The sequence below is a fragment of the Strix aluco genome, chromosome 7, assembly GCF_031877795.1.
Source record: "Strix aluco isolate bStrAlu1 chromosome 7, bStrAlu1.hap1, whole genome shotgun sequence".
In the NCBI taxonomy this organism is placed as follows: Eukaryota; Metazoa; Chordata; class Aves; order Strigiformes; family Strigidae; genus Strix; species Strix aluco.
In genome coordinates this window covers 34,046,680-34,070,059 of record NC_133937.1, presented here as the reverse complement: position 1 = coordinate 34,070,059, position 23,380 = coordinate 34,046,680, and the positions used below count along the sequence as shown (strand labels likewise).

The 23,380-nt window shown below is 38.7% G+C and overlaps 1 protein-coding gene across 1 annotated transcript in view; it reads left to right on the top strand.

Moving 5' to 3' along the window:
* Positions 1-222: 222 nt before the first annotated feature.
* PDZD8 (PDZ domain containing 8) overlaps positions 223-23,380 on the top strand; it is a 62,084-nt gene continuing 38,926 nt past the window's right edge. The window contains exons 1-2 of the mRNA XM_074831373.1: positions 223-1,273; positions 20,765-20,887. Coding sequence (XP_074687474.1) covers positions 339-1,273; positions 20,765-20,887 — 1,058 coding nt within the window. The 5' untranslated portion in view covers positions 223-338. The remainder of the gene's footprint in view (positions 1,274-20,764; positions 20,888-23,380) is intronic.

Genomic DNA, 23,380 nt, shown 5'->3' with positions numbered 1-23,380 from the left:
CCCCCAGCGCGGGCGCACACCCTCCCCGCGCGCGCATGCGCCCGCCGCGCAGTGACGCCACGCCGCGCGGCGCCGTGACGTGCCAGGCGGAGCCTTCCCCGGCTCCGCCAATGGGACGGCGTGGAGGGGAAAGCCGCACCGCCCGTTGGCTGGCCCCGCCCCGGCTCCGCCCCCGCCCCGCCCCCTGCCCGCCGCCGCCGAGAGGGAGGTGGGGGACCCGGATGAGGCAGCCTCGGGCGGCCGCGGCCGTTAAACGCCGGCCTGCGGGCGCGGCCCCCGCCATGGCGGCGGCGCGGTGAGGGCAGCGCGCTCGGGGAGCGGCGCGGGGCGCGGCGAGGATGCTGCTGGTCTATGTGATCCTGCTCTCGGCGCTGGCCGGCTGCTTCCTCACGCTCCTGCTCCAGCTCCTGCTCCTCTACAGGAAGAAGCCGGAGCCCCCTGGGGCGGCCGGAGCCTCCGACGGCCTCGTCTACGCCCGCGTCGCGGCCGACCACAGCCTTAGGGACTACCTCCAGGGCTCGGAGCCGGCCGGCAGCCAGGCGTCTCCGGAGCCGGCCCCCAGCCCGGCCCCGGCCTCAGCGCCGGCCGCCGCCACCGCGGCTCCCGCCGCTGCCCCGGGCCCGGAGCCCAGCGCCAAGCAGCCGCAGCAGCAGCAGCAGCCGCCGCCGCCGCAGCAGCAGCAGCCAGAGCCCCCTCCGGCCCCCTCCTCCCGCGAGGAGACGTGCCACTTCCTCAATGCCATCTTCCTCTTCCTCTTCAGGGAGCTCAGGGACACGGCCCTGGTCAGGAACTGGGTCACCAAGAAGATCAAGGTGGAGTTTGAGGAGCTGCTTCAGGCCAAGATGACAGGAAAGGTGCTGGAGGGGCTCAGCCTCAGGGACGTCTCTCTTGGCAACGTCCTGCCCGTCTTCAAGGCTGTCAAACTCATTCGGCCGGTGGTCTGCAATGAAGAGGGCTGCCCCGAGGAGCTGGGCTTTGAGGTAGACCTGGAGTACAACGGTGGCTTCCACTTGGCCATCGATGCCGACCTGGTGTTTGGCAAGTCGGCCTACCTCTTTGTCAAGATCTCGCGGGTGATGGGGAAGCTGAAGCTGGTCTTCACGCGCCTGCCCTTCACGCACTGGTCCTTCTCTTTTATGGATGACCCTGTGATACTCTTTGAAGTGAAGTCTCAGTTTGAAGGGAGGCCCATGCCTCAGCTCACTTCCATCATTGTGAACCAGTTTAAGAAAGTTATTAAGCGCAAGCACACCTTGCCCAATTATAAAATCAGGTAGGATGTCCTGTGTCCTCAATGCTTCTTTGGGTGGCATGCATTAGAGTTGCTGTTTTGATCTTAATAGGTAGAAAGAGGGTTTTTTTGTTGTCACCTCCACAGTAGAGGTACTTGTGCATAGCTTGTCTGATATCAAAAGCTTTCCATGAAGGTTTGCATTGTTTTCCATCTATAATAGATGAAGAAGCCATTGCACAGTGAGGTTGTGACATGCCCTGAGCTGTGTGTAACTGAAGGGCAGAATTAGTAGGTATCAAAGATTTTGGGATCCTGTTGGGTGTCCAGTGACAGGACCATGATATCTCCTTTGGAAAGGTAGAAGGATGGTTCTGTGGACAAGATGTAGTTTTGGGGTGTTCTCCCAAGCTTCTGGCACTGGTGAGCAACCTGGGCAAGACTTGTGGCTTGTGCTTACCTGTAGACGCCAGGTGGTTGTTACTTAATGTGAGAAAGGATAAAGTTCACTCTCTAGGGAGTGTTTTTGAGATCCTGTGATAGATGGTGTGTTCTTCCTTTTTGGCTTGCTGAATTTCTTCAGTAACTTTGGGGAAATCTAAAAGTTGGTAACAAAAGTATTGCCACTGTTGTGGTAAGTAAAATGGGGGGACCTCTTGGGTTTTTTTTGTCTTTTTTGTAAGATAGTATGTTTTCCTTTATAAATGCCTAGACTGCATTATACAATGAATATAATGAAATGTTCAGTGATATTTCTGTAGCAGAGGTGGGAAGTGGCATCTTTACTTTGATTCCACTGTCATTTCTGATTAAAAGATACTGAATGTCTTACCTCTGTTCAGGTGCCATATTCCCTTTCTGTCAGGTGTCTTGCCACTCTTAGGATACCATGTTTCCTTTCTCTTTTGTTTATTCTTTGTAGGTTGTGTTATGGGTTCAGTAAGGATTTTTGTCTTGTTTACTGCATTCTTCTGCAATAAGTCTTTTCTCTGAAATTCATCAGAGATGAGTAAATGAAAATGCCTGTTTGAATTTTGAAGTGTAATTAGCTCTGCAATGATGTAATTTTTAAAGCCTTTTCAGCCAGTTGTTCTGCAATTGAATTTATAAGAGTTCTCATGAAAGTGGAAGTGTAAAATATCCAAGATTTGGAAAGCCCTGGTAGGGCAATAAGTAGTTTCTTTGAGTTACATGGTGGTTCTTGCACATTTTGAGGTACTGAATCGCTCTCCAGAAGAGAGCAACCCCTGGGCAGCAGGGAAGCTGTCAAGAGCAAGTTTGCTTCCATTCTCTTACTGTGTTAGAAAGAGACTGAAACTGTGGAGAAGAGCCTGAAGGAGAGACTGCGATAGCACAGTTGTGGTGCAGAGTGAGCACTCTTGGCATACCTAGAAAGAGTAAGTAGAGCAAGTGATCTTTACACTCTAAGCAAGTTTTTAGGGTGCCTGTAGAACCAGTAATGATGTGCTGCTCCCCTTCAGCAGAGAAAGACAGACATCTTCATTTTTTCTGTGGGAGATACACCTGGGCAGTAGGGCGCTTTCATCATTTAGTTAGAGGTAATGAATTTTCCACATGTTTCTCAAACTGTCTGTGCCAGAGAGAATGGATGAGGCATGTGTGAGCCACTGACATGTTAAAGGGACTGAAGGGGGAAATAAGGAAAGAAGCAGAGTGCAGTGTTTGGGGCAGAAATGAATAAAAGTGTGAGGATAGATGGTAACTGACATTGAGAACAATACAGGAAGCATAAATTATTATAGAACTAAGAATGAGATGTTATTTTAAAATGTTCTCTAAGTTATAAGGAGTTGGGAATTTATGAATGCTTGACAGGGAAATACAGTATCATAGCTGGTTTTCACACTAGATAGTAGGCTGATAGCACAGGGTGGCAAATGTTCAGTGAAACAGTGTCCAACCCTGTATATGGTGGTTTTGACCTTTAAATTTTATGCCATGTTCTGAACATGTCATTCTGACCCACTGTGTTGTGAAGGGGAAAGGCAGGACAATAAGCTTAATGCGCATTAACAATATTGTCTTAAGGAGGGAAGATTGGGTCATTGGTGTCCGAACTGTATAGAACTTTGCCTTTAAAGCTTCAAGTGGGAGCACAGACCCCTGTATGGGAACCTTTAGCTATCCACAGTTCCCCAAGGTTTTGTGGAACACAGTCTGAAAACATGTATTCTCCACCAGCGTGTCTCAGGTGAGTTAGATCCCTAGACAGCAAAACTTTCTAACAGCTGAGAAGTAACGATACATTCTTACATGGTGTCATAGCTGAGAACTTAGACGTTATGGTTTAAACGGTATGGAAAACTGATTTGGAAAATCAAGCCCCTTGCTGATAAAATGCAGAACATGGTATTTTTAATAGAATTTGTAAGAATATGTTGGCTTGGGGTTATGGTATGTTAATATGTTACTTAGCAAAGAATGTATAGGAAGAAGTCAGGAGAGTTTCACAACTGCTTAATAACCTGTTACCTTACCTAAAACTTAACAACTTCTCATCTACAGGGAATGTGCTTATCCTCTCCCCATTTTTTTCCTATAAGGCCTATATGCCTTTTGTTTAAGTGCATAGTATTTGCTTCCATGTGTACTTCAAAACCTTTTTGATGTCTCCCTACTCTTGCTTAAGTACCTTTGTAAATAAATCTTTGGATAGCAGTAATTGCAACCTTGTAAACAAAAGCACTTGGAGTGCCAGGAGTTCCCCTTTCAGCTGGTTAAGAGGGGCACTTTGTTACCCTGATAGCTTCCAGATTGAAGTCCACAAAGGAATTTTATCTTATTTCAAGATTCTAAGTAGCATTAAAAATTAAAAAAATGCCATTTTCCTTGTCTCTTGTACTAGGCAACTTGGTTATTACTTGGTAGTGAATGGGATAAGAAAAGAACTTTTTCCAGGAGTTGATTTTGAACATCCTATAACTAAGTTTGTGTAAAGCAGATCCCCCCTGCCCCCCCCCCCCCCCCGTTATTTAATTGTAAAATACTGCATTAAAAAAAGTCTTGTGTCTTTATGTGTGTACTCTCTGTTGCTACAGCCAAATTACTATGCATGTACTATTGTATTCTTTCCAGTTATGTACAAAAATTTATGCAGCAAAGCAATGATTAGTAAGATCATCATCTTTTGAATCATCCATTGCTAGGAGTGACTTTGTGCAATGTGTGTGACTGTAGCTTGGAAGTGGAAGAAGGCATCTTGCATTCCTGATGCACTCTTAAGTGTCTATGAGGGGAGGCAATGTAGACTAGTAAGTGCATTTTAAAGTTTGCCTAGCATTTTATGTATGATTTCCTCCATAAAAGCAATTGTCTAGTAATTGAAAAAGGAGAGGTGCCCTCTATGTCTAAGCAAGTAAGTAGTAATTTGTGTTTTATTCTAATAGTGTGTAATCACTTTTCTTTGGCTCTTTAAGAAATGTGTTTGTCTGGCAAAACACCCTATTTTGAAGCTGCTCTGTCACTGAATGGCAATTGCTATCTCATATAGTAGAATTTGGTTAGATCTTTGGAAGCAAGGCTGCTGGTAAAATTCAGTGAATGTTAGGCTTTTCTTTTATCAATGATGACTAAAAAAATATAAAAGATTTGTGCAATTCAGTTGATAGTAGCAAGAGTTACTACTGGTTTATAGTTAGCTTTAATCTTAATGTATTTGTTGTTGCTTTGTAATAGAAATGCAAATAGCTTTTCTGAGAGCCTTGTGGTTTGTCAGAGTTTTTTTGTTCAGATGTGGGGAAGATCTAAAATGACTTTTTTTTTTCCCCTCCAATAGAAATGAGTTCTGCTGCACTCTTGAGAAACTAGATAACTGAGTCAAGATTTTTGTTTTTTATAACTAGCCCTTACCTCAGTAAGGTAATGAAGAATTGTAGGTATCATTTATTTGGCCCTATGCCATAACTCTATTTTGACTTGAATTAACTGTTTAAACTATACCTTTTTTTTAGTTCTAAGACAAGTTGTCCAGTGCATGGAGCTTGAGCGTGAGCTTGGAAAGCCTTGACTTGCCTGTTGATTGTTTGATGTCAACTATTGGTGTTCTGGAGGGCGGATCCACCAGCTGTGTCTTGCTGTCCCAAAATCTCTAATGCTGGCACTCTCAGGAACCATATTCAGTCAGTCTTGCCTGTCAGTGTAACTTGGCACTGTATTTTTCATGTAGGTTTCTTTTACTAGAGCAGGATGGTAGATACTGATTATCAGCACAAAGTGGAGTTTATCTAGGGGCCTGAATCCCATTTTTTATTGTATACACTCAAGCAGTTCTTTAAAAGTAGTACTATAGACATTGTTCATGTTGGTTTTAACTTTCTGTATTGTGTCCTTTTGATAGTAGGATAAAGTGGTTAACACTAAGCTGTAGTTACTAGCATTGCCATAGCGTGTTTAGTATCTAGAGACACGTAGTAAGGACTGGTTCAGGTGTCTTATCTCCTTGCTTGCTGTGCTGTTGCAGTGGTCACGGGTTCATCTCTGTTAGTTCTCTCATCAGCTGTACTTTGCTCATTAACCTGTGATTAAGCTGCTTATTGGTGGCAACCTTGATATTCCCCTCCATCACATCAGGTATATAGGTGCACTAATTATGCTGTGTTGTCAAGCCTATTCTGAACAGTCAGCTGTAGTTTTGTTGTTTTAAACAGGTCCTGATCTCTCTGTGTGTAGGTTTTGAAGAGCTTTGGGTTTTGGGCTCTTTCTAGACAACAAAAATACACTTTTCCATAATGAAGATACAAAGCTCTTTGTGTGTATGTAAAGGGTGAAGAGGAAGTATTTGCAGACTAGTCTCACTCCAGAATGTAATTTTCCGGTATTTCTTAATCATTGATGTAAAAAATCTGACAGCTGCTGTTTTTTTCTGAATTTAAGGTCTTGCAAGTTCATCCATTTAGATTCTAAGCAGATTAGCTATTGCCTAAGCAGTGAGTCAGTTCTGTGTATTTTAAGAACACTTGGTTTCTGTTTGTTACATTAAAAAAAGCTAATATTTTGTATTGAAACTAGCCTGTTTGAGAAACTATATACTTTGCTTTATTGTAATGCATGCTAGCACAGAGCGGAATAACTTTTTTTCTTTAGAAGTGATCTCACAAAGGATTACTTCTAACATTTCTGTATCAGGTATTTAGGTGACCTTCTGAGGTCCCTTCCAACATGAATTATCCTTGGAACTGGTCATTCGCAATATTGTTAGTCATGTTAAATAGTTTTATGCTTTATTTGGAAGCTGGGGTGATATTGAATTTCACTGGGAAGAACCATTAGACAAGCCTATTTTAATTTACCATTATAGAATGCAATTTGAGAGTTACACAGCAGTTTCTTATTTTTGGCAAAACTTAAGCTAAGAAGTAATGTAAGTAGCTATTGATTTGAAGTGTGTTTTATAATAGAAATGACTTCATAATATGGTAAAAGAGCTATTGGAAAAAGTATAAAATTTAAAACAGTATATATTATTCATATGATGAGGTTATACTTGGAAATAATCATAGAGAGTAGGTTTGTGAGCATGTCTTAACTTCAGAAATCAGCAGCCAGTAGAGATACCTACTTTCTCTACAGCCTCTGCAAAGGGGGAGGATATGGAGATTCTTTTCCTGAGTGGATTTCTACTGTAGTTGTGATATGAGTCTCTCTTACTAGTTAAATCTGTAAGGTACTCCTGTTTGACGTTCTCATTCCTGTTGCTGCTGAAAGGAAAGAGGAGGCTTTTTTTCTTAATGCCATGCCTATTCTAGGTGCAAAAATCTTCTAGTATACAGAAGCATTAAACCCCCCACCAGAATCTGAGTCCTTTTCTGCTCTATTACTATAATACTTGTGGGTTTTCAGACTGTTCTGCAGAGGTAATGCTCTGAATGATGCCAGCACAAAGACTTGTTCTGCTATTGGCAAAGCAGTGATAATTGGAATCAGTAGATCTGTCTGCAGACAGTAGTTTCATGCTTGGAAGATTATGTTTGTAGTGCATGGACAAGTAGGTTTTTTTTATTCATACAGAAGTTAGATAAATGGATCTTTAGGCACCCTGACGAAAGGAAACCCCAGAATTTTAAATATTTTCATTTCTTAAAGGGTGCTACATGTGTGGAAGGAATCTTTTTGTAGTGCAGAGTTTTTTACTGTATGGTCACTAAATACATGTTTCTTCAGATTAAATGAAAGTATGTGGTACAAAGTATGCATGTAAGTCTCCTTATGTAGATACCAAGTTCAAAGCCTATTGGTTCTAGGGATTTTGAAATCTTTTAGTCTTCTTCCCCAGCTCCAGCACTTCACAGGCTTTCACAGTGGAAAGATCTAATTCTGAAAGAATGCCAGTTTGAAACTTGTTCATAATAAAGTCAGATTTAATGAATGACCAGCTACATATTGGACATTTCCCTGTATACAGGTGGCATTCTTTTCAGGTTAAGTGAGCCTTTTCCTATGATTAGTCAACAAACACTACGTTTTCTTTTTTTACCCGTAAGGGTTAGGAACTAATAAGGCACTGACTTGAGATGCATTAGTGAAGATACTGGGAGACCAGATGTATAATCGGGGACAAAAAAAGAAAATAAAAAATCTCAGTTGGAGGGAGAGATAGATGAAGACATAAAAGAATAAATTTTAGCTGCAGATTGCAATCCAATAAACATTAAGGCTAATTGGTCTGACAGAAAAATAAAACCTCCTTCAACTTCTCTTTCTTGAAGCTGTATCTAAAATATCTTTTGTGCAATAATAACGAAAATTACCTTATTTAACACCTTTGCTGTTTTGTATTTAAAAATTATTTGATCTTAGTCCTGCAGTGAACTTCTTTCATGTGGATCATGAATGAAGTCTCTGAAAAATCTGATCACAGATTTATTTGGTACTTCATGGTGTTTCGCATGCACTAGCATTGAGACTTGGCATTTCTGTTCATCTGAACTCTGATCTTGAACATTTAAGCTGATCTTGCGCAGTGAGGACAAATGCTTTTCTTTTTATTCCGTTGTCATAATTTGTATAGGTTTCAGTTCTTTTAAATAAAATATGAAATAAACAGTAGTACTTTTTATTTTTTTAGAGGTAACTTATTTCAAAGTAAATATAGGGCGTATAGGAGTTAATCATGTTACCAAACTGTAGGTATATAACAGATGTCCGAGTTGGCTCTGAACCTGTCTGTTGGAGCAGGTAGGTGTGTTCAAGCACTGGAGTTGGGTGATTCTGAATTGCCTTCTACAGGCTGTATTATGATTTTTAGTTTCTGTGTATATAGATAGTGAGACTAATGTTCCCTGTGGGTCACAAAAAACTGAACACTGGATTTTCCTTGGAGATTACTTCAGGGAACAGAGGGACAGAATTTGCCTGCAAAAATGGGTACAGCTCTCAGTAGCTCATTTGATGTTGAAATGGGCGAGTCTCTTGTAGAACCTATTTTATATATATGAAGCATGTGAAATTGTTCGTCTTTTTATTAGCAGATGATACTTGATCAGAAAACTCTTAAATAAGCAGCCTGGGTAAGGACAGTAGGTTTTAGTAATCGGTGTGGTAGAACAGTGTGATGCTCCAGTGATGGTGAAGCTTAGTCTCAGGCTGTCAATTTCACTACTGGAGCTAGTCCTTTCATGTTACTGGGTTTCTATGGGAAACTGCTTATTCTGCATTCCTGCAGAGATTGCCTGAAGTCACCTGATATGCTCCTGTGTTTACAGTTCATGTTCACACTTGTCTGATTTAAAACTATTTCAACATTGAGTTATTCTTGATATTAATGTTCTTTAGAGAGTAGTAAAAGACTTTAAAGCTTTTTCTAGGATGAATAAACTTTATTGTCTAAAATGAATATGGAGAGAATTTTACATACCTATGTGGTTTGTTAATTTAATAGATAATTTGTGCCACACCAGTCTGTTAAAATCCATGAATTGCAGAACTACAAAAACCTTAGCATGATGATCTCAAACTGTGCTTTTGTCCAGAAGAAAGCAATGATCCAATATTATATATGTTAGCTGGGAACAATTAGCTTTTTGAGCAGGTTCCATTCTGTGTGACATATGAGTATCAATATTTTATATAATTAGGAAAAAATGCCCTGTTGAAAGTGTTTATTTTGTTGTTTGAGGTTTGAAGAGGGCTTGTTCATAACAGTGGATAAATTCTAATTTTGGAAATGAGTGTGGAGGTCAGTTTGTGTGAAGGTGATTTGGGAGTCATTATTTTATAAACATTTGGCGGATTAATTGTGACATACTAAGCTGAACACAATTTATAAATAACTTATTTGAGTAGTTTCTGCTGCAGTCACTGAGTTTCTGGTTAAACTAAAGAATTTACTGTTGGAATGGTGCTCATCTTGGTTGAGAGACACAAGTAAGATCCACACATTTTGGAAGCTTTTCCTGTTATTATTTACCTTCACTGTTTATCAAGTTGCAGTTGTTTCATAAGCCAATCGAATTTAGGTTAGATTTCAGGCCTTCAAGCTGTTCAGTGATCCCAGCCAGCGTGTATAGTAAAGCGGTAAAAAAAAAATCCGCAATGAAGACTTCAGTTTACAGATACATTTGTGTTGCAAAGAAAGTTTCTACAGTCCGGTTGAAGTGCCTAACGAACAGTGAAATGGTTGCGTATGTTGTGTCATGGATGTGGGTGCTCCTAAATTGCTCTACCCAGCAAGTTGGGTATATGCTGTGTTGGGTTTGGTAGTTCAGACTTCTGCATCACACCTGCCCAAAGCCATTTGGGTGCATTTGCTTCCCTAAGCACTCTTCCTTCTGGAAGAATTCTTACTCTTGTGGAGCCCTGCCTGGGTTAGTAAGCCCTCTCAGGATTTGGGAGTGCATCTCAGTTTACTGCAGGACCCAGCTAGAGGCCAGTTACATATTAGACCTGTCTGTGGCCATATGTAGCTATCAAAACTACTAAAGGAAATGCTAGGTGTAGCAGAGAAGAAAGAGGAAAAACCTTATTTTTTGTGAGATAAAGGCAGAAATTGTTTTCAACTCTGGCTTGGGCTCTAGAGAGCTACGTTGTTATTTTTTCCCCACTAGCTGTTGTAATTCACTTTAGCCTTAAAACTACATAGGAACAACATACCTTTATAATAATTCCCCTGTTCAGCTTGCAGCTACATTATAGTTCAGCAGAACGATCTGTGAGGAACAGTGCATCCAGCACTCTCTGCTAAAACTGTTTTGTGTAAAGGAAAATGCAGGGATTCTACTACAGCAATATAGTTTTCATATTTTTGAAGACTTACCAGATGTCAAAAATCTGTCTGCAATAAAGAGTGTATTACAGAGATCAGCTGATGATAGAGTTAATCAGACTGTTCCACATACTTAAAGACAGTAATTAATTGCCAGATATGACTAGCATAAAATTAAATTAGGATAATCATTTAGGAATACTTTTTTTTTTGGCAATTTTGTGTTGCTTTAACTGTAAAACTTACAGGGACAATTTGAGATGTAAATTTACAAAATTATTTCTTAATATTTGTCCAATATTTTAAAATTATCTGTGGATATGGGCTGCCCAGGGAAGTGGTGGAGTCCGCATCCCTGGAGGTGTTTAAGAGTTGAGTTGACATAATGCTGAGGGATATGGTGTGGTTGGGAACTGTCAGTGTTAGGTTAATGGTTGGACTGGATGATCTTCAAGGTCTTTTCCAACCTAGATGATTCTGTGATATCTGATGGAAATCATAACACATAGTTGGTTCCTGACTTTTTAAACTTAGTCTTAATGCTAAGCTTCAATGTATTTTCCTGTATCAGTTTTAACGGCAACATAGTTATGAAAAATGTCGGTTCAGAAGGAAATGTGTACAGAGGCTACAATCTGCTTTTGCAATGGCCAGTGTCACTGAAATGAAGATACTAATATTTACAGTACCTAATACCACATATGTAAATGCTCGACATGATTCTAAAACCTTTGAAAAATATCTTGTCAAATATACTTTTTATATAGTATTTTAAATGTAGGCAATCATGTGGTAAGAACTGAAATGGACATGTAGTAAATGACTTAAACCATTATTCCTGTTTGCCTGAGCTAAAGTAGGAGAGTAGAAACTGAAGGTCATAGTGTTGTGATGACATGGCAGAAGGCTTCATGCTGGTGTTTGAATCACTGCTGTGAATGATCTGGCTTGGTGAATAATTCCTAAGTAATTAAAAAGTGGAAATGATGCAGTGTAGCTCTGAAAACTTCAACAGTTTGTATTTTTATTTTTTTAAGAATAACTGTGCATACTTGCTAACAAAACTTAATGCAATATGGTAGAACAAACAAAACAAATTCTAATGTTGCCAAGCAAAGAGCCCAATGGATTACAAGGGGAGGTGGGGTGGGAACAGCAATGTTAGTCAGTGGTATTGTTTTAAAACAATACTACAAAAACTCAGATTTTTTTTTTTTTTCCCCTGTTCCTCTGAAAGAAGGGCAAATTAGAGCAAATATCCAAATTCATTATGGGGATGGTGGGAGAAGATTATGTTAATTTGAGCAGCTGCTTCTTTCAAATGTATTCACAAGTCCCAACTGTAATTTGCCATCAGTGATGTAGGATTTGGGAAGTGTAGGAATTCTTCCTGTTAATTAATCTCGCAAGCCCCTCCTGTATTTGATTGTTAACAGTGGTGCCACAGGTCATGTCCAGGCTTAGCTTCTGCGTTATTTGATCCTGCTTGTTTACAGTACGGGCCCATTAATAAAATGCTGTGACTCACAAATGGTGACACCTTTGCTTGGGGGACATTTGGCAAGTATGTGCCATGGTGTGTGTCCCCGTCCTCAGCAGTGCCCTCCCCACCACTGCAGTCTGAATAGCTGAGCTGTCTGTAAAACAGATCGTTACTTACGGCTGTTTACAATTTTAAGGTTAAATGTCATCTCAGTTTTGCAAATGGTACTACTAATCCTGAGCTAGACTGTCTCCACCACTTTGGAAAACTTTGTGAATTGGACCATCTTCTGTCTTGTCAGAAGTGACTAGATAAATGTAGATTGAAGAGAAACTTCTGTAGTTTGAGCATCTTTAAAACTAGCTGGAGGAGTGAGGATAAACCTTGGAAAGCTATCATGTCTAGAATTCGGAACAGATACAAATATTCTTTCACTTTTGGCTTACAGCTGTTGGTGACTGTTTTCATCACGGAGATGGTCATTTTCTGTCTAAGCAGTGTAAGAGGATGTCTCATCTAATAGAACATCAGCATTGTTTTCCTCTGACCAGGATTGCGGAGAGATGATGTTTATAGAGAGACTTGAGACCTCTTATAGGATAATATATCGCTGAAGTGAGAAAAAGCTAGCATTTTGCTAGCATCAGTTACTGGAACGAATCTCTAATTCAGCTGGCTAAAGGTAGAGTTTTGGGGTGGCTTGGATTTATTGGTTTGGTTTTTCGGTGTGGTGTTTTTTTTTTTTTTCCTGCTGCTGTTCTCCTTGAATGCCTAAAAGCTGGTTGCTGAACCACACCTGCCTCTCTTTCAGCTCTACATGAACAAGAGCATATTCTGCATCTTCTGTCCCATTTGGAGCAGAGCCACAATGATTCAGGATTTCTGGTTAGACAGGGAAGTTTTGTCTTCGTCCTGTCTGAGACTGAAATATAGCAGGATTTTGATCTCTTTCTCTTAATTTGAACCAACAGTTGGCTTCAGCTAGGTCACATACAATTTAAAAAAAAAAAAACACATGAAAACTCAGAGATCAAACAGGCACTGACTGCATTGAGTTAACTGAGCTATTTCAGTATTTATGGAATTTAGAATTTGGGAAACTAGTATTCTTGAAATTCAAAAAAAGTCTGTGCATGGTCAAATTGATCTTGTTTGTGCTGATAAGAAAGTAGTTTTGATAAGCCTGATTCAAGGTTTCTTTTTTACCCATGGCTATTTCAATACAGACAGCAATGGCAAATCTTAAGGGCTCTCCCTGCTGTATTTACAATTTCTGTCATGTAAGCAGGAAAAAGAATTCCATCATTTTGGAAGAAGTTGCTTGACTATTTACATTTGTTCTTCTATTTGTTCTTGTAGAATGGGTCTTGAAGTTTTAAAAGTGTTTGTCTTGAGTGATTGATTTGAGATACACCTCAGAAGTATGGATGTCAATGTAAGAAAGACAACTGTAGTTCAAGAATCTGGAAATGTGTGAAACATTTCTGAAGAAAAAGATTAATAACAAAATCCTTGCCTTTTTTTTGAGGTCTTGATTTAAAAAGTGACTGTTCATATCTTGAGAACGTAATGAGCCTCCTACATGCCTGTGGCAAAATATCCTGTAACACAGTGGGTGGAGTGCTAGAACTGATTTGCAGTTTTCCATAAAATTTCCTAGAAAATAAACCTACTCTCTTTTTGCAGTGTTTTGGAGGTTGTTTGTAAGCGAGATTTTCATGGGTGTCAGTAAAGCTGAAATGAGTAGATTTCTGTGCTGATTAAGAGTATAGTTTGAATTACTGAAGTCCCCTGAATATGAATAGTGACACAGTTCTGCAGCTTTGTTCCTTGTGAAATCAGTGGGAGCCAGAGAATTGCTTTTGCAAAATCTACAGTGCCACCACGGTACTAGTACCACTGTACCACCTAGTAATTTTTTTCAAAATAAGGATAAGTTCCATTTTTATATCTTCAATGTGAAGAATGATATAAGCATTATAATACATAACCCTAACAAGCGTGAATATTAGCAGATAAGTACTTTGAAAAATCTTCTTAATGTGATCGTGCCTTTTTAGGAGAGGATTGTAATATTTTAGAATTTTTGTAGAAGAAAACTTCCTCTTGAATTACACACAGTGTAAGAATAGAGGACTTTCTTATGACTTAAAATATCTGGTGTCAGTCACTATTTTGAAACTTACATACTTTACAAGTGCATGACTTGTATTTCTGTGAATTAGATAAAAAAGGCAATCTAAAAATGACTGAATTCTGTTCTGTAGTTAGTTGAAACTTTTGAGTACTGCGGAAACTGAAAATAAATTCAGCAGTTATTCTTTCAAAAATATTTTAGATACTAGAATCTTCAAATACAGTAGCAGTTACGAAAGTGATGCTTTACTAAACACCGTCTGTCTTTAGATTTTGATTTAATTTTTACTTAGAGTGGTAAACAAAATTCTAAGATTTGCAATGTATACAAAGTAGACTTAAGCTGAAGATACTTGCATTTTTAACTGGTGGTCTCTTCTGAGATTTAAGCTCTCTTTTGCCTTGTTTATTAAGATGGAAATGTTCAGTTAATGTAACTCGATTAAAAAATTCATAAACCTGACAAATATTTAATCTTTATGGCAGCAGAGTAGTGCTGGAATTCATATAATACAAATGATTAATGTGGTCTTAGACGGATAGCCAGTAATTTTTACACTGCTGTTTTAGATATCAAACTTCCTTTGTAAAACTAGAGAATAATTTAAAACTTTTCCCAGAACTTACCTAGAAGAGTGTTCTCACTTCTTAGCAAAAGCTCTACAAAATCCTAGCCTCTTCCTGCATTTACAAGTGAAGCTGTAAGTCTTTCTGCTTCTCCAAGTAGGAAATGGAGTACTGAGAGCTTTTGAAGTTTGTTCCTGTCTGTGTTCAGCTCTTAACTATTTTTTTTACCATGATTCTGGATATTCGTAACAGATGCAATGAACAGAAACATATAAGCGCATGGTTATCTTTGGCCAGATAAATTGATATTTTTTTCCCAGTTCTTAATAGATTTCCTCATGTAACTAAAAAATATTGTGGTTAAGTAGGTAGTGGTGGGAGCAGTTAATTTAGGTAATAGGTTAATTAAGCTAAGTTATGAAAGACTTCTGTCCTCTTGTCTGTTAAATTTGGCTGAAGGACCACAAAACAATCATCACAGAATAGTGAATACGAATTACTGGGAATATAGGTCAGACATTTCTAAAACTAAACCACTGAATTACAATCTTGTTCCAAGTAGGTGAGTTCCTCCCCCACAGAACTGGCAACTGGAAGGAAGAATAGTGTTATTCAGGGGCTGAAAACACCCCAAATGAAGGGAACAAACTTGATTTGTCTGGTGGTTTTTTGTTTTGTTTTTTTTTGATGTAATTTTGATCTAGACTTTGGGTGGGGTGGTGATGGGATGAGAGCACATGAGCCACTGAATGGATTCTGTGAAATATGGCATGAACAGAGTGTAGCTATCCTTCATATGAAGGAGATCTACTGACGGCGTGCAGTGTCTGGAAACATTTTTGCTGTGCTTTGTATGTGGAAGAGCTCAGTATTGCGCTATTTTAGAGTATAACTGTAATCCTGTATATTAATTGAGTAACTTTATCTTAATTATCTTTCAGTATAATCTTCTGACCTAATTCCTCATGTGAAATTACTTTTTTTTTTTGCTATTTGTATCTTGTGGGATTTGTTGAGAATTGCTTTTGCTACTCAACAGCATCTTTTAAATAGCATTTTTACAGGCTTTTTTTCCCTTGCTAAAGTTTCACGTGAAGTTTGGTATTGCTCTTCATATTTATATTGTTAAAAACCAGCATTTTAACAATATTTTTCTTAATAGTGTGCTATTTGAATTTTAGATTTCTGGACAAAGAAGATGATAAATTTGTGGAGGGAGACTGATAATTTAAAAGCGAATTGAAAACACACTATAAGCATCTAATATAAGGCATTTTCAAAGACTTCTTTTTAATAGCATGCCATATCCAAGCAGGGTTTTGGGGCAGGGGTGTAAGGTGTCTGTTTTATTGTGTCGCTACAATGTGCCTTTTTTGATTCTCTGGAAAAGATGAAAGGTTTACAAAGGCTTAACGTATATGGTTTAAAGACAGTAAAATCTCTCTCCCATAAAATCTACCCTACTTCTGATAGTTGTTTAGTATCACTTCACAAGTTTCGAATTGAAAAGGAGGCTTTTGAATATGTGGATTGAGTTGGTGTAATCCTGTTTTGAAGGTCAAGGATTTCTGACCTGAGCATGAATTTTGCCTTTTGACCTTGCTGAATAAGGAGATGGCAGCATTAGACCATGCTTGAAAAGGGTCTTAATATAGATGCAATGAAAATCTGCCATGGAGAACCTGGTAACAGCTCAACAGAGTTTAGAAATGTACCATATTTCTTCCAACTACCTTTTGGTAATATTTTTTTCAACTATTGTACTATCAGGAGCAACTCCTAGATTTTTCCACACCATTCTCATGGCTTAAAACCTTTTTCTTGAGCTGCAGCAGTGAATGGACTGATTACAAACCATTTGTTATGGGCTTGTTCTCTGCTGATGGAGGTCCACTAACTTTTTGGTTACCAGTTAAAGGTAAGAAGGGGAGCTGAGAACACTGAATGAGTGTTTAAAGATCTAGACAGCCAAATAGAAACCGCTTCTTTTTTCTCCTTGTTCAGTTTGCAAAGTGACACCCTTGAAGTCACAGGAGCACTTTACCAAAGCTGACCAGATCCTGTGATGGCTGCTGTGATGAGGGAGGGCAGAGACCAGCTGAGACTGAGGCATTTAGTTTGCTGTCAAGGTTTCTTTATAGACTTTTTGAATTGAGGCTTACTGGCAGGCTACACCATCTTTTTTCCTTTCTTCATTAGTGTGGTGAATTTCTCTAGGGCATTTATTGGTGGACTTTTGCCCTTTAAAGATGGACTAAACATTAGAGGGTAGCAAAATAAACTCTTAAAGCTATTACAGAAGTTACAGCAAGGTTTATTTATGCAAGGTATTTAATAAAGTAAGTTCTACATTGTAATAATGAACCTAGCATGATAGGAAACTTTCCCCCTTTACATAGGAGAGTCTGGGACAGGAGATACTGAATCGCCAAAGGTACTGTGATCTGCAGGGTTTGGGAATAAGTTTGTATCTCTTGTCTGGGTCACTGAATTGTGTTGTTAGCACTGTTAGCTAAAAGCCTACTCTTGGTACTTCAATATGAAGAAATACAGCTTTGCTTTTGTATTAAAAATGTGTTTTGTTGACCCTACTGTAAATGCTTTATGAAACAAACTTCACGATTACATTTTGTCTAGCAACATGATTGTTTTCAAGCAGGAAAATCAGACATTGCAGAAGTGGGGAATCTGGCTCCTCCGCAGAGCAGAGGACGTCCGTTGCTGTTCTGCTGCGCTCCTGCTAGACTGAACAAAACTGCAGCAGGGCTGGCTCTGTAAAAGCACACTCCTCAGAGTGCTCTTTGTTAGTGGTGACTGTGTTTTTAAAAGGTAGGGTAGCTCATAGGCTTTCCCTACCATGGGGAAAAGGATGGGAGAACCTGTGATGCCTGACTCGGTGTGCGTGGATTGCAGGTTGTCTGTGTGTGGCTTTACAACACAAGGGAGCAGAGTCTTGCCGTGTTACCGACTGTCGCCGTCTGGGTCTGTATTCGTTCACCAGTTCCCAGTAGGAAAGTCTTTCCAAATAAATTTGGGTTATCTTGTACTTAAATAGTCTGTCAACAATTCACTTGACTAATACGTAATTGAAATCTACTTGAAATAGTAATTTGTCTGATGTTTAATTTTGGAAATGTACAAACTCTCAGTAAATTACCTTAAATAGATAAGTGCTATGTTATAAAATTAGAAGGCTTCAGAGCAGCACTTAAACATTAAAAATGCATTTAATGTGGGGTGTTTAGCTCTTTGTACGTTGCTAATGCCGATGGAAATAGGTAATGTGTTAGGTTTTTTGTGAAGGATTTTGCAAATTAGTTGCAGTGGTAAAAATGTGAACATAAGTGCTTGTTGTAAATTAAAAATTATGTTGAGACTGCTTTTTAATCCCATATTTGCAGAAAATTTAATTTAGTGTTACACAAAGTCCAGCATACAATGTTAAGTGTGTTTGTGTATTATTGTATATAACTGCAAGGGTATTTTAGAATTTTTTCCTCTTTAAGTCATTGTATTAATTTAAAAAAGGTCTATTTTGAAAATAGAAATCAAAATTATAGCAAATATTATATCTTAATCTACAAAGAAAATTGGCTTGTTCTGAGGATTATTTCGTCATTCTGTGCTGCAGCAAAAGATTACAGTGTGTGCTGTACTTAATGCTTTGTTCTGAAGTTACTTGAGAGATGACACTTTCAGTTTGAATATTTGGGTAGATAGGTCTGCGTTCTTACCAGAGTATTTTAGTCTGTTTTGCTTTTTTGTTTTGTTCTTATTGTTAGTATTGAAATTAGATTTGTCCAGGTTTGTGTTTTTGTTAAATAGCCCTCAGGCTGTTCTATGGTGTGAGTGTATATATAAGGGAAAGACCTTATCAATACCAACACTTTAAGCCTGGCATTTGCAGAAATTTGGAGAGGTGATGGTAACCTATTGGATCCTCTTGCTTTGTCTGTTCTTCCCTACAGAAATCTTGTTTCTGTAGCTCACTGAGGCTCCTGGTGGTAGTCATTAGTTTGAGGTTCCCATGGAAAACTATCTTTTTTTTTATAATAGATGTTGGGAGAAGATATATGGGCAGTTGATGGTACAAACTGAAGTTGTTTGTTTGTACTGAAAAAAACCCCAAACCTACAAGTATTTATTCACTGAAAACTTGGCATTATTTTTCTGGTGTGCTTGCCTAACTCTTCATTTTTTGACTAACAAAATCTTGATCTAAATCTGTACTTTGAGCGAGTAAAAATCATTTCTACAAGGAACAGGGTACCCTTGCTTGTGCTTAAAGTGAGGAATGTGTGGGGTTGTGTGTGCTGTGATGGCTCGGGGTGGGTCTGAGCAAGGAGACGGCCAGGCCCTGAAGTGGCGGTTAAGTCTTGTAGAGTGAAAATACTGGGGTCGTCTTGGTGGTATTTTTCCTACCCTTGTGATGCATACTATTTAATAATTCATGAACTGTAAAGGAAGATTTTGAGTAAAATATCAGACCGGATAATACATGCACAAGGCATATTTTGAGTTGGTTGTTTATGGTGTACTCGTAAGCCTAAACCACGGCCAGTGTGATTCAATAGCTTCGTATTTTTCATACACAGACTTAAAAATAGTAATGGAATAAAGTATTCCAAATGCAATATTTTACTTGACCAAATTCAAAATGTTTTTCTTCCTGAAGGAGTTAATGAGGGAGAAACTTGGAACCAAATTAAAGTTAGGAGTTGAATTGGATTTCAGGAAAATAGCTGGGAGTGTTGAGTTGTATTTATTCACAAGGAGAACAAAAGAAATGTCTTTCTCATGGCTCTGTACGAGGCTGATGCTCATACAGAAACGAAGTGTCTTGAATCAGAGCGTCGAGCTCCCTCCCGAAGAGTGTGCCGACAGTTAAAGGGCGCTTAATTATTTATTTGAATTTCTGAAACTCTTCAGATCCATGTGACTGTTTCCTGAACATATTGTGATCTCTGAATGTGACAAGCAGATGCCTCTGATGGTTGAGCAAACAGTACTTATGAAAGACTTCTTTCTCATGAAATGGCAGATACACCCTGCAGGCAGTGGTGCTTGTGTCCTGCTATTTGTAAGTCTTCTCAAGAGAAATAATCACTGGGAGGCTTGTGTCAATGACAGGGGATGGAAACCAAGGCACGGGGCAGTGCTAGGAAATGAGAGCGATAAATAAAAACAGAAAGAAGGAATACCCTGCAAGTGCTTTTTCAAATACTTTATATAAATGCTAGTGCAGATTCCATGATATCTTTTTATTTGCAGGGTTGTGGCCCTTGCTGTTAGCATTGCATGTGTCTGCCATGGGACAGGGCTGCAGCTGTGCAGCCTCTCCCCCTCCTTCCTCCCCTCAGATCGTGGCCGTGTCGGACACTGAAGCACTATCACTTAAAAATGAAATCAGTATTTGTAACTTGGCATATTATAATCAGAGAGAATTATGTGGTGAGATAACGTGTGTAAAAACACTTAGTATCCTGAACAAGAACTGCTTTTCCTGTGAATCACATGCTGCGATGAGGGAAATACGGCTCAAGGGTAAAAATTTAGAATACCTGTTTATTTTAACTCAAGAAGACTGGCTGAAAAGAACAACCAAATGTTTTCCACAAAATGAGAGAAGTATCAATCTGTGTGACTGAAGTGTACTGTTCATTAGGATGCACCAGTCTTCTGAGTACAGTGGTGTCATAAAAATTCTCACTTTAGGGTCATAGTATATTTTCACCTTTAATGCTGTGGTGTTTTATGCAGATAAACTTAAAGACCTGGTAAGACATTTACTGCAAAAGGATTCTTGCGTTAAATCTTGTTTGCAATCATAAGCATATTCTGTGATTTGATCAGCTTCCTACTTCCTCAAAATTATCTACACTAGTAAATATAACTCAGTCTATTCCTGTGAAGCAATCTTTGTTTATATATTCTTCAGTCAGCTTCCTTCAAAAAGCTTTAGTAGCTTCTACTTGGTCCTTTTGACCAATGAATATGTAGGAGTGGTAGTATTTTTCTTCAGGACCATTAAAGATTCATTGCAATCCTGTTGCCTTTTTTTTCATTTCTGTGTGTTAATGTTATTTATGTCATCTGAATTAAGATAAGTCTCTTCTATATTTTTCAGGTTCAAGCCATTTTTTCCATTTCAAGTAGTGCCGCCTGATGAATATGAAGATCGAGATCTCTGTATACAGGATTTTCTGTTGACAGAAGGTCGATTAAAAGTCACGTTAATTGAATGTACAAGGTATGTTTTGTGGTCTTTTGCTCATTCTTGACTAAGCAAGTACCCATGTTTCTTAAATTTGTACTAATTACAGCTGTAGTCCTGATTCAGGAAGTAGCAGCTTTGGTGTCGTGATTGCGCTCTAAGCAAGAAATGTATTTTTTTAAGTAAAAATGTACGAATGAAACTTGCAGTAAGTTTCTGAGGCACTTCTATGTTTTGTGTAGGCACATGCATTTGCCCTTTCTTCTGAATTTGGGCTGGCTACAAGCTAATCTGTGCCTTCTGTTATTTGGTTTTGGGTTTTTTTGTTTGGCACACCAAATCATGAATCTCTTTCCAGGATAGTATAAATGTTGTAATTATCCTATTGTATTATGTTGTAAGCAAAGGGAAATAATTGTTTCACTCAGTCTTACTTAGACAAATCCAAATAATTTTTATAAGGCATTGTTTATTGTCTTTGTCTTGAACTAAATAATGGCAAGAAAGAAAACCTACCTCATTCACTGAAGAGAAAATTATTTTGTTTAAAGCTGGAGAAAAGGTGTGTGAAAATCTTCATTTGTTTGGGGTTTTTTCAGACGTCTTAGTTCTTGGTTTATGTTAGAACTTAGCCAAGTAGTGCTTAGGCTTTGATCTAGTCATGTGCCCTTCTGCTCCTTATGAACTAAACTCTGGTTTGCAGCAAGACTTTTTTTTAACCTGTTGTTTTCATTGCTTGTATTACCATATGAGCTTCTCCTTGCACTTTTTTTTCTGTAGCCTTGTACAACTGGTTGAACTGTGTTTGCTGTACTAATGTGGTTTATCAGTGCTGTGGAGTGGGCCACAGCAGTGATTATTTTTTGTAATAAAATTGCTGCTTACATGTCTCCCTAGGTTTGTGTTATTTTTTCAGTGAATGATCCAAGAATACTAAATGACTGTGCACTCCCTGGCTGCCAGGAGTGTTTCCTCTTTACCCACACTGAGTAAGGGAACTCATGATTACTCTTTATAGGCAGTCTCCAATTTCAGTCCAGTAGCGCATTCATTTTTATTGCAAGAGGGCCCAAAATAACTACCTTAAGTAGTGTGCAGTTCTTGGTTTGGAAACTAATCTTTTAAATACTCTTTTTTTTTTTTGATTCTGAAACACTGTGTAACATCACTAACATATCAGTAGTGTTTCTTTCCATTACATTTAGAAGCCAGATTGCTCACTTTGACATCATCTGACCTCTCAGTATTTTCAGCTGTCACAGATGCTTATCAGATGGCTGGGAGAGGATGCAGTTGCTGATTTGTCAGGTCTTTTAAGCTTCAGGTCTGACTTAATCCACTGTTTTATGCCTCTTGGAATTTCTTGATGCACACTTGAAAATTATGTCTCAACACACACCTCTCAATCTTGATGTCTGACTCTTGGTTCCACGGTAATTCCTCAGATCTTCCAGGTGTCCCATCTTTTTTGAACTAAACTACAACTGCTGTCCACAGAGCCCCCCTGTGAGTAAACATTCTTGCTTACTTTGCACCTGAGGATATGGATGAGGTAGAAGCTGAAAGACATAGAGGATTTTGGTAGTAAAAGAAGAAATATACAATATATACGAAAGTAACATTGAGAAAATTTCCCTTTTTCATCGCCACTGTATGTGAGCTGGTGTGAAGGTTGCCTGGGATGATTCTCAGTGGTTCTTCTGCAGCACAGCACTACATGCTGAAATACAGAGCTTTTTCACTCATGTCTTGGAGATCATTCTCGTTTCAGAATGAAAGATGACTTTAATTTCTGTGTATGTTTCAGTTTTGCTTGGTGCTCCAGAAGATTTTTATATTCTCTCTCAGCTATTTGACTTCTGTACAGAATTTGGAGTAGGATTCTTCACCGCTGCCATTGTATTCCATCTAGTCTGGTAACAGAGTTCTGCTACTTCTGCTGAAGTCTGAAATACAGCGGTGAAACTATAGGGATAAAACATTTAGTAAACTTGCTGTATGTTATGTTTAGTTTAATTTCATTATATTCTTCACATGACCAAATAGGTGCACTTTTTGCACTTGTTTCTTTTCTAATTGCATGCTTGACCCTATTATTTTCCTTGGTGTCATGCTATTGAAAGAAAAATTAAATTTTGCACATTTTTAAAATTAATGAATGGATGGGAACTTTGGTGGAAATAATAAGGAATAGGTTTTGCAAATTTTTGTCTGACCTGTTGAAAATGTCGGTTTTCTTGTACAAGAATTCCTCACAGAATTGTTGAAAAAATGCTGTTTCATGTTTTCTGTCATTACCTTAAATCTTTAAGGAAAAGGGAAAAACAAAGCAACACACTGTAAAATTTTGCTCTGTTATTTTTTATTTTAAAAGGTATGCTATGAAGAAAGTCTTAAACCCTATAAACTCTGATTATATTGGGCGAGAATACTCTTCCAAAGCTATGCCATCAAGTGGGCTTTCTAAATTAGCATTTGTTTCAATAGATAACTTTTATGGACAAGAAAATTCTCCTAAGATAGTTACTT